At 43.5% G+C, this 14,862-nt stretch overlaps 1 protein-coding gene across 1 annotated transcript in view; it reads left to right on the plus strand.

The window, feature by feature from the left end:
* The first annotated feature begins 1,342 nt into the window (after positions 1–1,342).
* Positions 1,343–14,862, plus strand: part of ly75 (lymphocyte antigen 75) — a 157,754-nt gene continuing 144,234 nt past the window's right edge. Inside the window, exons 1-2 of the mRNA XM_059966465.1 lie at positions 1,343–1,524; positions 2,577–2,954. Of these exons, the coding sequence (XP_059822448.1) occupies positions 1,428–1,524; positions 2,577–2,954 (475 nt within the window). The 5' untranslated portion in view covers positions 1,343–1,427. The remainder of the gene's footprint in view (positions 1,525–2,576; positions 2,955–14,862) is intronic.

A 14,862-nucleotide genomic window follows, 5' to 3' on the forward strand; every position in this document is an offset into this window, starting at 1 on the left:
ATCTTCTCATCACCTCGTCTGCATGTGTTCCCATTTCCAGGGAGGTATGTACATGTACCCAAGGGTTTTCTGTTCAACCGCACTCCCCATGGTGCTGCCATTCACTATCCTTTCCTAGTTTAACCCAAAATACATCAATTTGCACTTGCCTGAATTAAATTCCACCTGCCAATCATTATTACAACTTTCCCAGTTGGTCTATGTCCTGCTGTAAACTTAGACAATCTTCTTCACTGTCCAATTATGGTGTCATCTGCAAAAATTAATAATCAATCCACCACTGTTCTCATCCAAATCATTAATGGAAAAGGTCCTGAAAAAGAGTTTTGGCCCGATATGTCGACTGTTTGTTCATTTCCATAGATGCTGCCTGACCTGCAGAGTTTTTGTGTGAGTTGACTTGTATTTCCAGCAACTGCAGACTTTTTTTGTGTTTATGAAGTGCCCAGCACTGATCCCTTTAGCATACAACTAGTCATGTGCCATCAACTTGAAAAGCAGCCTTTCACTAACACTCAGCCAATTTTGTATTGAATTTGCTGGCTCATCCTAGATCCCTTGTGGACGTTCTTGACTGTAAGTACAGACTGGACGTAATTAAGCAGTAGTAGTAGTAATAGTGCCATGGTAGAGCTGTCTCATTCATTAATTCATTTGTAAGGAGATGGACCTCAAGGTTGTATATAGTATACATGCTTCCATGATAAACGTACTTTGAACTAATACAGACTTGGTGTATTCATGTACTCCCTCTCCTATTTCCTGAGCTTACAAACATTGACGACAACACTGATCCTTAAAGGACCAACCCTTTCATTCCCTGTCCACCCTTTTGCCCATAATATTGTTATAGAATATCTAACCTACATTCTCATCCTCTCAAAACTAACTTTATTATTTTGGTCTTATTTAAGTTTTTTTTCATATTAATTGCGTCATTAACATCGGGATGAAAACACGTTGTTGGATTTTTCAGTTTCGTTAAAGCCTAGGCACGGAGTGAGGTCTCATCCCAGATATAAAAGCTCAGTATTTGCTCAATTCAAACAGAGATCGCCTGGCTATGTGTGTTTGGTTATGCCTGAAGCACAGCTTGAACTGAGAGAAAAAATAAAACATACAATAGCAACAATAATAAGTTTATTCATAGAGCACTTCTCATGTAAATTGTATAGTTCAAAGAGCTTTACAGAAATTCTAGGGGAAATTTGGACGGCAATGGCTTTCGCTTTCGAGTTAGTCTGCTGAACGCGATGTCAAGCGGTTAACCAATGAGAGCATGTTGGCAGAAATACTTTCTGCATCCACCAATCAACGGTGGCGTTGCTTGTGAGGAGCAAGAGAGAGGCGAGGATGGGCTCAGTTAATTTTATATTCTGCCGGCATCACAGTGGGAGCACCAGAAATATTCTGGAAATCGCGTAGGCATGAAGAGCTGGTGTACCGGACAGATTTCTTTTTATTTTGTTCTAATATTTGACCTCTTTCTTGCGTGTCGTTTTGTAACGGCTTCTCAGACTACAGGTGCGGTTAAGTTTAGTGTGAAAATTATATGTGCGTTTTGCTGCTCTAGTATTTTTAGTAACGTTATAGATTTTTTAAAAAATAGTCATCGCGTTAACGTGTTTTACGTGGTATGCTAATAATATGTGTACAAAGATAATGAAGAAGAATAAACATTTGTTTCTCCAGTGGCGTTATAGTCCTTGGCTTAATTCCAACAATTTCAGAGTATGGGTGAAGAAAGAATTCGCCCGGCTGTTTACTTGCAGCTGGTTTCTTGTTAGGGTGGCTTGTGATGATTTTCTGAATACTGAGTCTTAACTGGAAGTTAGACTCTGTCTACATCCACCTGAAGCTTTTTTTTTGGGGGGGGGGAGAGTTTGTACTTTGCAGTTGTAACAACTACTCAGTTTCTCGGTTTAGATCTTTATTCTGTTTCCCTCTCTATAGACGCTGCCTCACCTGTTGGATATTAAGGTTATCTGCAGTTTTATGATTTTAACGTTTAAGATTTGGACTTTGTTTGCCCCTTGTTGTTTTGAACCTGTTCTAGTTTAGATAGCTGAGCTTAAAATATCTAAATTCCAGACAGCTTTATAACTATCACGCAAGACATAAATCTTGCATCTTTATGCAGCACGTGATACATTTGGAAATGGACAATACCATGAACTGCTCCAAGCTTGTTATTTAGTACTTCAAATGACATTCTCACTGATAAACCTTTTCAGTGGCTGTCAACGTGTGCTAAGCATCTGTGACCTGCTCCCAGTTGACAAGTAGCAGTTGAAAGTAAAGCTTCAAACTCGCTTTTTCTTCAAATCACACTTGCCATTAAATTCATTTTGATCAGGGTGCTGTTTCATTGTATTTCATCCTGATTGCAGAAGACTAGTGAAGCCTTGAGCTTTTCTGAATTAATTACAACATTAATTTTTACTTCCTCTAGTGAGGAACTTCCTGTCTTGTGAAATAACATGTTTCACCTAAAGATATTATTTATTATGATTTTATCAAACTTTTTGTTAATTGTTTTAGTTTTTCGTATTTCTAATTTTCCTCTTGCCCCGTAGGTAATGGCAACTTTACTATCCAGCACCAAAATACTACAAGATGCCTCAAAGTAAATTCTTCTGGAATTATAATGGATGTATGCAATCAACAAGAGGAGCTTCAGCAATGGAAGTGGGTATCCAGGCACCGGCTGTTTAACATTGGAGTTAAAAAATGCCTTGGTCTTGATACTTCCAACAAAGCAGAACCATTGAAAGTATTTGAATGTGATGCAGAAGGTATAGCTTTGTGGTGGCGATGCAAAGATGGAACAGTATATAGCCGCTCCTCCAATAAACTGACTATTAAAAACAGATATCCAACAGTGAGCATTGATGCAATTGATAAGTGGAGACAAAGCAGCTCAGACAACGACGTTTGCGAGCAGGCTTATGAGGGTAAGTAATAGTGAAATTTTAAGTTCGTAATGATATGAAGAATGTTGTACAAATCAGCTTATTTACATTGAACAATAACATTTTGGGGAAAAAATTAACTGCATATTTGAATAACATTGTTAATAAGTTTTCTAGAAGATTGTGAAATATTCCTATTTTAGGAAAATTTAGGCAGAATTTGGATTCAGCTGTGCATCCTGAAGATGCATATCTAAGTCTTATTCTTGTCAGAATTCCACAAACTTCTCTGCATCCTTGCCAGATAGTAGGTGAAATTTAAGGAAAATATGCCCTAGTTCTGGTCTCTTATATGTGTAAATCTTTTTAGTAGTTCAGAAACTGTCATATAGAGTGAGACCATTTTCTTACCTACAGTCTGATATGCCACTGGTTTTTAGGGCACCATCTCTAATGGTGTTCAGGTCTTCATCCTTGGTTTTCACTACTGTCAGTCAGGCAAGTCCCGGATGGAGACTGGGAAATACTGTCACATCAGATGTAGAAGAATTCTTCATTACTATTTCCATAGCAAATTTGTTTTACTAGTCAAGGTTGTTGGCTGTGAGCTGAACTCCCGAACTTGGAGGACTGATGGACGACTTTTAGTCTGGCCTGTACCAGACTACTCTTCCTTTTAGGGGAACAAATTTGTAGGGAGAAGGAGAAGATTGTGAGATTAGGCAATTTTAACCTTCTACACAATGACTGGGACCCCCGTACTGTAAAACAACTGGATTGGAAAGAGTTTGTCAAAGTGTTCAAGAAAGTTTCCTTAGTCAATATATGGAAGTCTCAACCAGAGAGAGTGCAATACTGAATCTCCTATTGGGGAACAAGACAGTGCAAGTGACAAGTGTGTGTAGGAGATCACTTCCACCAAGAGATCATAATTCCATTAGTTTCAAGATAATTATGGAGGAGGATGGGACCTGGCCCGCTGGTTGAAATTCTAAATTGGAGAAAGGCCAATTTCGATGTAATTGGAAAGGATCTGGCAAGTGTGGTTTGGGATATGGTGCTTTCTGGCAAAGGTGTACTTGATAAATGAGAGGCCTTCAAAGGTGAAATTTTGAGAGTACAGAATTTGTATGTTACTGTTAGAACAAAAAGCAAAATGAACAAGTTTAGGGATTCTTTGAGGGATATTCAGGCATATTTAAGGAGGAGGAAGTGCATAGCAGGTATAGGTAGCATGGAACAAATGAGGCTTTTGTGGATTATAAGAAGTGTACATGAAAGCTTGGAGAATTTAACAGAGCATATGGTTTTTGCAAAAGATGAGTAAATCCCTTTTTATTTTTCAAATAGTAGTTAAATTGTTATGTTATGACCAAAATGAATTTGAATGTATTAAAAGTTACTATGGTCCAGAGCTTTGGAAGCTTTGCCTAGTTACCTTCCGGTATGTCCCTTTGGACTGTGGGAGGAAACCGGAGCACCCAGAGGAAACCAATGTGGTCACAGGGAGAACGTACAAGCTCCTTAGAGAAGTGGCAGGAATTGAACCTGAGTCACCTCTACTGTATTGTGCAATGGGAACAGGCCATGCCCTGGGTGATCAGGGATCCTTTTTAAGCCATCCTTGAAGGTGTACTGGATACTACAGATGCTAGTACCCGCTATAGATCTGACTAAGTTTACAAGTCTCTGCAGCTTATTTTGATCCTCTGCAGTAGCCCCCAGCCCCCATCCCAAACGGTGATGCAGCCAGCTAGAATACTCTCCATGGTATTATATAAGTCTTAAGGTAACTGAAAGGAGAGGTTAAACCAATTTAATAGAGGCTATAAATTTATAGCCTCTATTCATCTAGATGTGGTCATTTTGAATTCCAGGCTGCGCACAGATTTCAAGTTGTCATGTTAACTCGAAGAACATGCACCTTTTGCAGCCATATTCCTACAGCAGTTTATTTTAAATGGTGGGTGGAGTGTGGAGGTAGGCTTGTTTTGTGCACAGGTGAGAAATGTAAAGATCAAATCTTGCTGTTAAATGCTAGTAATTAATCAATCAGAAGTGGAAACGTTCCTGGTAATGGTCTTAGTTCTAAGCTGTAGGAAACAACATCCCGACATCAGTAAACGGCAAGAAAATTATTCAGTTTATGAGTTAGTAAATCTACAGCTTTAGGACTTCATCAATATTTGATAGCCACTTTATCTATACTGTTTGCTCAATGTGATTTTCCTTCCATTTGTCTCGTAGATTTAAGTGAGGTGGGGACATGACGGTAGCTTGGTGCCTTTCTTTAGTCTGCATATGAATAATCATACACCTAACACTTAATTTCAAAATGTGGATGAATTATAATGAACTAATTTTACTATTCACTAAAGACGGTGGGTGTGTAGTTCTTAACTATGAGAATGTAGAACTTCTAGATTAGATCACAGATTAAATTCTTTGGAGTTTGAACTTTGACCAAGACTTTGCTGGAAGTTTCTCCATTTAAGTTGTTGATTCAAATCATAGAAAGTGAAAGCAACTGGAATTTAATAGTGAGACCTGACTTGTGGTGCAGGCCAGGCCCTCATTCGATCTACAGGCCATGACACTCAGGGACTTGGGCTATAATATTACATCTTTTAAATATTTCTTTATAACCGTCTTTTGCTGTCATAATTATATGTGAGTGTGATTCTGTGGTTTGCAACTTGGCCCCAGGGGAATGCTACTTTGTTGAGCTGTATTTGTGTATGATTGAATGATAATTAAACTCTTAACTCTAACTTGAAAGTTGAACTTGAAGTTTGCTGTACATTTCCCAGCCAACAGTAAAATGAGGGTTGGGGGTTGGGCAGGCAGGCATTGAATGGTGACCATTTGGCTTTTTATTATTTTTTTGTAACTTTTTTCCACTATCATAATTTCATATGCTGCATGTCCCTCAAATTTTGTACTTCTCCAGCACAAAAAATCTGTTCAATGGACACTGTAGACTCTATTCCTCTTGCTATTAAACTTGTTCCTACAGTACATACATATGTACATGTGTGTCCACACACACACCTTGTCCTCATCCTCCCCCACACCCACACCCTGGAGTAACTCAACAGGTCAGGCAGGATCTATGAAAAAGGGTAGACAGTCGATGTTTTGGGCTGAGTCATTTCTCCTGAAGAAGTCTTGGCCCAAAATGTTGACTGTTGAGTTCCTCCAGTATTTTGTGTATGCTGCATTGGATTTACAGCAACTGCAGATTTTCTGTTGTTTAATCATCTTCTGTTTTTTCAATCCCTCTTATTGCTTTGTTTTTCTTGATCTTTCTATACTGAACGTTCCTTTCACTTCCATCTTTTTCCCCCTGCTTTTCCAGTTTCATCATCACAGTTTCTTGAAAACTCTAATCAGGTTTCATTTTTACTTATTTATCCCCTATACATTAAATCATACAGTGTAGGTCAGGATGTCAGAGACAGTACAAATTACCCAGAAGGGTTAGAGAGTTTCATCTCACATTTTGACAAGATGGTGAGATCATTTGCAGTCTACTAACACTAGGGGAAATTCCCACAAATTCATGGTAGATGTTTAGTTTGTTTATATTGTCTCAATTATATTTGTTAACTAATTTGTTTGGCTAGCAAGGTGGACATACAAGGAGGTGTAAGGCACTCTTTCCCTCCACTAGCCTGCAGCTTTTGCCATAAACACACAATACTCTGCAGATGCTGGAGTCAAAGCAACACGCGGGAGGAACTCAGCAGGTCAGGCAGCATCCGTGGAAGCAAACAGTCAAATGTTGACTGTTCGTTTCCACAGACGCTGCCCGACCTGCTGAGTTCCTCCAGCATGTTGAGCTTTTGCACGGCCACATGAAGCCATGGGAGCACATGGTGAATGGCCGTATGTGCGGTTGATGTCACCCATCTTGTAAAGACACCGCCCAGAAGAAGGCAATGGCAAACCATTTCTGTAGAAAAATTTGCCAAGAACAGTCATGGTCATGGAAAGACCGTGATCACCTACATTGCACAAAATGGCACATCACAAATGAATTACTGTCTTAACCTGGAAGTTATCTTTCAGAGAATCCTGAACTAGGGCTCAAGTCTCTTTGCAATTTTGATTTCCAAATTTTCTCCCTTTATTCTTCCTACAATTGTTCAAGACCCCACATTTCGCTATGCTATATTCCATCTACCATGATTGCCTACATCACATGACACAGTATATAACATAACAAACAAACTTAACTTGCTAATACTAAAACTGAGGTTTAAATATCAGTGATGGTGCTTTCTTCATCTAATGTTTCATCTCCATTGATGACCATTCCATAGCTTTCTATCCTCTTGTATGCCTGCATAGCATAAAAGGTATTGTGGCGCCCTGCTTTTCTAATGACCAGTACTGTGTATTGTTCTTGTGTTAAAATGCTTTTGTGGGATCATGGTGGGAAGTTTCAGTTCATTTGTTGTTACATTTTAGCTTGGGTTATACAGCTACCCACTTGTGTATTTCTGGGTCACCCTAACTGTAACCAGGGTGTGTGTGATGGTCACCCCCCCCCCCCACCCCGTCTGGTTGGGTTCTCTTTCCAGATCATGGTGCCTAGTCTGTTTTGTGTTTATCACAATGAAACGGCTGTTGAGTTAATGAGCTTCTGTTAATGTCTGTCATTATGGACCAAATGCTCGCCACATTGGTGTCAGGAGTGGGAGGTGAGATCGACAATAAGATTGAAGAGCTACGATGTCGGACGGAGTGCCTTAAGACCCAGGGAATAAGATGAAGGATGGAGCAGTATACCTCCTTCGCACGCACGGGCAGTGCTCATGAAGATGAGACCTGGAGGGAGGACCTGGGAACCGAGCACTGTGCCTTTCCAAAGAGCCCCGACAGAGCGAGCTTGCCCAGGCTCCCCAACCCAGAGGACAGAGCGGAGCGCATCGCTGGCCTCCGTAGTGACCCGCACCAGGGAACCCAAGACACCGTAGCCATAGGGGAGATGGTCACCATGGCTGTTGCCACCGGAGCAAGAGGAAGTTCGATGATTTGCACCTCAAGGTCTACCCTGAAGCTCCCCAGGTACAACATTACCAGCCACCTGGAACAAGTCAGACTTGCCACATGGCACAACGGATGGAGTCCCACCCAGACAGCAGTGGCACCTTGCCCTGGCACTGGCGGGAGATGCCCTGCGGGCCCTCTTTGACTCAACACCGGCAGAGTAGTGTGACTGCAGGGCCCTCGATGGAGTGGCGTTTCGAGCAGAGGCTGTAGGTGGAAGCAATGAGGGAAGAACTGGGCAGCAGATGGTGCCGTATGGGAGAAAGTCTGGGCATTGGCAGCTAATCTTCACCACTGTGCTCGGCATGGCTCCCCCCCAGTTCCCTCCTGCGGCCCAGGAAGAACTTGCCCTTCACGCCTTTGTAAAGGTGCTGACGCCGGAGTGCCTTTGGCAGCAGGTTCGCCTGACATCACCATCGTCGCTGGGCAAGGCGTTGGCCGAGGCAGAGAGGGCAAAAACTATTTTGGCCCCCCAAGGTATTCCAGCACCATCTTGCATGCCACGAGCCTGGGCTTGGGTCACCAAGGCAGAGGAGGAAGCTGATGAAGATTATCCGTGAGACGATCTCTGCTACTGGTGCAGTGAGGCTGGTCATTTGGTCCGGGGTGTCCTGCACTGGCACCAGGCCAGAGCTCAGTGCAGCCAATGGGAAAATCCGAGCGGGCGGCACCGTCCGAATCCTCCGGCAGAAACCCTCCATTGTTGCCCCTTTGAGTGGGCCATTTGGGTGAAGAGCGAGACTTATACATGGACTGCGTGGGGGAGGGCATCAGATGCCATGCGTTGGTGAACACGGGGTCAACCATCACCATCATCCGCCCCGGTGTTCTCCCGAACACGGACCAGCATCCCTGCCTGGGTGGACAATGACAGCGGTCCGGCTGGCTACAATTACCGGTGACTGCGGCAATGCGAGGGAAGAGGAGGCTGCACATCGCAGTGCGGAAAGACGCAGTGGAGCACGAGGTGTGGCTCGTGGACATCCGGGAGTCCTGCATCCTCGGCCTGGACCTGCTGTCCCACAGGGGGTCCGTGTGGATGCGTCGAGGGCAACACTCTACCTCAGTGCTGATGCCGTGGCTCTCCGGCAGGGCAGCTCCAGGAAGTGTTCCCAGCAACCACCACCGGTTTCACAGCGGCCCACGGCATTGCAGAATGCCCGGCTGCGGCCCCGTGCGACAGCGCTGAACCGCGGGCAAGCGGCAGTGACAGCCAGCAACAAACCCCCCCCCCCCCCCCCAAACTCTGGACCACGAGCGGCCGCACAGTAAATAGGTGAGTGATCCCGTAATGGCCTGGGTGAGTGTGGGACACCGGCCGGAGTAGGTAGAGGCCCTGGACCCAGAGACCAAGGCCCTATACTCGCAGTGGGGAACGCTGGAGGCGCGCGACGGCAGTTGTCCGATGGTGCAAACATCTCTTGCAGCTTGTCCTCCGGGTCTGCGGTCGGTGCACAGGCTGGTGGGGGCCAGTCATCTCCAAGTGGCAAAGGCGCTGGGCGGGCTGCACGAACGCTTCTACTGGCCTGGGTACAGGCAGGACGTGGAGCTGTTTGTGCACTGCTGCCGTGCTTGCAGGTCCCAGAAAGGGAGGGGCCGCCAGTCTGGGGAGCCAATGCAGCAGTACATGGTGGGGGGCCCCAGTGTGGGTCTACTGCCCCTCCCAGAAGAAGGGACTATCCCCCAGGCTTGGAAGCCACTGGAAGGGGCAGGGAGAAGTGCTCGACCACATCTCTGATGTGGTATATTGGGTGTGGAAGACAGTCGTGCTGCACCGGGACTGGCTGGGACTGTGCCAGCCCTTGGCCACCACTAAAGGCTGATTTATACTTGTGCATCGCATCTATGTCTTAGGTACCGCGTACCCTACACCGTAGGGTGATGTGCACCTCCTCAAAAAACTCGCTCACGCGTCGCGGCGATGTAGACCGCAACAACTGTGATTGGTCCGCTTGGTAGCATCGCATTTCCTCCTATGCATTTCCGGTTGCTTCTTCTCCGCCATGTCTGTACGCCGATGTGAAATAGGTGAACCAAAATCATCAAATCTACCTGCTGACACGCGCAAATGTTTGAAGTGCATTTCCTTGTCCATGTCTCTCACAAAGAAACTCAACACAATGGCGTAGAAACCCCGCCGCCAACTAGCGTTTTGGCGCACACCGACGCATGTTCGCTACAGCGTAGAGCCTACAGAGAACTGAAAATCAGGGCTGCAGCGTTGGCTGCGGCGTAGCCCGTACACACAAGTATAAATCAGCCTTAACGCAGCGAGGCGTGACATTCCGGGTGCTCATCTCTTGCCTCACACAAACCGGTGGCAGTGTCAATGTCCACTAGAACTCTTGGACCTTGCTACGTACTCTGGGGTTGCCGGGAATGGCTGACCCCCTCAGGTGAGGCAGTGTGATGCTGTGGGATGGGGGGGTGCATGTTCAACAGTCTGCCCTGCTTTTCTAATGACCAATACTGTTTATTGTTCTTGTGTTAAAATGCTTCTGTGGGATTATGGGGGGGGGGGTGGGGGGGAAGTTCCAGTTCATATATTGTTTAGAGTTTAACTTGGGTTATACAGCTATTTGCTTGTTTATTTGTGGGTCACCCTAACTGTCACCGGGGTGAGTGATGGTCACCTCACCTGTCTGTGTAGGACTGGTTGGGTTCACTCTCTGGGTCATGGTGCCCGGTCTTTTTTGTGTTTATCACCTTATCACAATAAAATGGGTTGTTGAGTTAACGAGCTTCCTTGTCTGTCATTATGGACCAAATCCTCACCATAATATAATAACAGGGCTAGCCGCTATACAATCCTGCTAGGGCAAACTTGCCCTATTGTTTGTGGTCATGTACACTAAGGGTTAACAAAATTCCTTGCCTCTGTGAAGTTTACAATAAACAGAATTCATTGTGGTTTGTTTTTTGTAATTCCTGATTTTTTTTTTTGAATATTTTAAATTGGAATGAAACCGTGACTTAATTATGATAAAATAGTTATTCAGATGTGTTTACAGACTTCTGTGTTTTAATGTTGATTAATAAGCATTTAAATTTATTCCTGGTCAAGAGGAAAATCTTTTCTTGTTGTAGAATTTATTTCTGACAGTTCTAATTTGAAGTTAAAGACTGGTTTCAACATGTCACAGAACAGGAAAATGTAGACCTAATAACTATTGTGCAGTTTAATCAGTGCATTCTCGAGATATTGCACCAATAATCATTTCAGGAATTGCCTTCATACTGTGAAGCTTGTAAAGAAAGTATTGTTCAGGCCTGAGAATTTGGGGTCCAGAGCCAGTAAATCGGGGATCCAACCACTGTCAGAGTGAGGGTTTATGGCTGGTTAGATATTTCTTAGTGTAGGGCAGCATTGGTTTGAGTGATGGGGGGTGGGAGGGGGTTGGCCGTGAAGACAGAAGGGCTGTTCAGAGTTTGCAATATTTGCCATTCAGTGGATTGGACAAGGGCAACTTTCAGAATAAGTAACAGAAACTGTAACCTTGGGTGTCCTCCAAGGTGCTCCTGTTTCCTTCCACACTCCAAAGACGTACAGTTTGGTAGGTTGATTGGTTGTTGTCGATTGTTCTGTCATTAGGCTAGGACTAAGTCAGGGGGTTTCTGGGCAGTGTGGCTCGAAGGACTAGAATGGCCTATTCCACACTGCTGGCCTAGTCCATCCACATTATAGTTGCCTTGAGAGTCCTGAACAAACGATGCTTCATGACATTATGAACAAATTTCTACAGCAGTATTCAAACAATTATTGTACAAGGAATTCTTTCTCGTGGTGTACAGCTGACACGGTGTGATGCTTGGTTCCTTATCTGAAGTACAGTGTTGTTCTTCCTTTATCTATATAACCTTTATCTAAATTCATGTAGATCAGGCAGAAAGAGTTCTTTCTTTGATTCTAGCATCAGATCCTTTTTTGATACTGATAGCAAAGAGGACCTTAGTCACATGGGCATAACATTAACACTTTTCTCCTTAAACCCACTTTTCAGGCAATTACAGACATCCCACCCTGCTAGCTCCATATATAGTGAAGTACGTTTTATATTTTCTTTTTTCGGAACACTCTGCCACGGTGCTGTAGGACACTAAACTGAATTGATGGACAGCGAAAGAAGGAGAGAGATCGACTGTAAAGCCCGCCCACGGAGAAAACTGATTGGTCTACTTATCACAAAAAGAGACCAATCAGGATGCTCTCTTGCTCAAAAAAAATTGATTTCTGGGATATCGTATATAATTTGCAGGCATCAGGGAAACGTTATCAATAAGTGGGAGACTCCCAGAACTTCCGCGAGAGGTGGGATGTCTGCAAAATCCACCTATTAGACCATAAGACATAAACATAAATTAGGCCATTTGGCCCATCGAGTCTGCTCCACTATTCAATCATGGCTGATCCTTTTTCTTCCCCTCCTCAGCCGCACTCCCAGCCTTCTCCCTGTAACATTCGATGCCATGTCCAATCAAGAACCTATCGAGCTCTGCCTTAAATACACCCAACGACCTGACCTCCACAGCTCCCTGTGGTAACAAATTCCACACATTCACTACCCTCTGGCTATTTTTTCGTCTTTTGCTTTTAAAAAAAATAATTTGGGATGTACTTTGGCAATAAGCTACAATACAAATGCTATTGCCGTTTACAAGATGCTGTCTAAGCCCCAGGGTATTGCTAAATTTGGGAAGAAATATTTTTATTACAAATTATCCTGGCTGTGGTGGGGTCAGGGTGGCAGTACATCTCTACCAAAGGAGATACAAGGTGTTCTTTCCCTCTGCTAGCCTGCAGGTCACCCTTGGGCAAGGTGTAGTATCTGCTTAGCCCCCTGATCAGGGTCACGTGAAGCCATATGAGCAGCTGGTGCACATCACAAGTCATGTGCATGGTTATGCAACCACTGACACCAGGCACGCAATCTCTGAAGTATGTTTGTAATGGCTCTGGGGTCACCAGTCTTGTAAAGACACTGACTAGAAGAAGGCAATGGCAAACCACTTCTGTTTTTTAAGAAAAAATTCCAAGAACTCACATGGTCATGGAACCATGATCGCCAGTGTCATACAGCACAACACATAATGATGATGATCATTCCAAAGAATTTAAGGTTAGTTGGTTTGGTTTTTTTTTCCTCTGACTTCTCAATTCATGGCACCATAGTGTTGTTCTGAAATTGGCCTCTAAGAAATGTACCTTTCCAAATAAAAGGTACGTCGTGCAGCTCACAGATTCTATTTTAACCCTGACATTTAGTAGATGCATGGTAACCTCATGGTAAAAGGGCATGTACACAATTAACACTGTTGTAATTTCCATAGCTAGATTTACTATATTTTAATTATTTTTGTCATCTTGTTGTTGATCCTGCTATCTTTGTTTCAAAAGTACTGTGGATACAAGAGTTTCTGCAGATGCTGAAAATCTTGAGCAACATAAGAATACATTCTGGGGCAACTTGGCAGGACAGGCAGCATCTACAGAGAGAAATAAGCCCTTGGCATTTCAGGCCAAGCCCTTTTATCATAATTAGAATGGAAACCAGAATAAGAAGGTGGAGGGAGGGGGACCAGTATAAGATGTCCTAGATTACCTCATATATGCCTCATGTTGTTAGCCATTCACTTTATGTTAGTGTTTTTTTTCTGTCTATACTGTTAGTGGCTTGGTATTACTCAAAGAAACATGCCTTGTTACTCATCATTAAGTTATGGCAATTGTAATTAATATTTCTTGCTTCAACTTGTATTCTTTTATGGCCAGTCATGTTATTATCAATGTATGTATATGTTAATTTTCCAACCCTGAGTTTTGTTTTCTTGTGATACTCAATAGATCTGTAGAATAACAACCATAACAGAATCATTGAAAGCCCACCCAGTTTGGACGTTAAACCAGAGTGTAGAAGAGAACAAACTGTGCAAATACAAAAAGAAAGAAATAATAATAAATAAACAATAAATATGGAGAACATGAGATGAAGAGCCATTGAAAGTGAATCCATTGGCTGTGAGAACATTTCAATAATGAGGCAAGTGAGGTTGAGTGAAACTTTCCCCTTTGGTTCAAGAACCTGATGGTTGAGGGGTAATAACTGTTCCTGAACCTGGTGGTGTGAGTCCTGAGGCTCCTATACCACCTTCCTAATAGCAGTAGTGAGAAGAGAGCATGACCTGCGTGGTGGGGGTGCCTGATGATGGATGCTCCTTTCCTGCAACTGTTTCATGTAGATGTGCTCAATGGTGGGGAGAGCATTGCCCATGATGGACTGGACCATATATACTACTTTTTGTAGGATTTCCCATTCAAGAGATTTGGGGTTTCCATAGCACGCTGTGATGTGTCCAGGTCAATGAACTCTCCACTACACATCCATAAAAGGTTGTTAAAGTTTTAAGATGTCATGCCAAATCTCTGCAAATCCCTAAGGAAGTAGAGGTGCTGCTGTGCTTTCTTCATTATTGCACTTATGTGCTGGGCTCAGGATCAGCCCTCCAAAATAATAATATTGAAAAATTAAAAATTGCTGATCCAATTGCATAAAGATTTATTAAGCCTGGGGCTTTGGAGCTTATTGATTAGTTTTGGGAGGATGACGCTCTTGAATGCTGAACTGTAGACGATAAATAACATCCTGATAGATGCATCTTCGCTGCCTAGATGTTCCATAGTTGAGTGAGATGTCAATGAGTTGGCATCTGCTGTGGACCTGTTGTTCTGTTTCTGCTAAGTAATGTACCTGCCACCATCTCTTCCTAACACTTTCCACATGACATCAAGCCGTTGTGGTGTACCTGGTCGTGTTCTTAAAAATCTGTGCCAACCAACTGGTGGACACTCGAGGATAGCTTCAATGTCCCACTACTGCAGGCAAGGGTTCCTACCTGC

Source organism: Hypanus sabinus, chromosome 4 (genome assembly GCF_030144855.1).
Source record: "Hypanus sabinus isolate sHypSab1 chromosome 4, sHypSab1.hap1, whole genome shotgun sequence".
Classification (NCBI taxonomy): domain Eukaryota; kingdom Metazoa; phylum Chordata; class Chondrichthyes; order Myliobatiformes; family Dasyatidae; genus Hypanus; species Hypanus sabinus.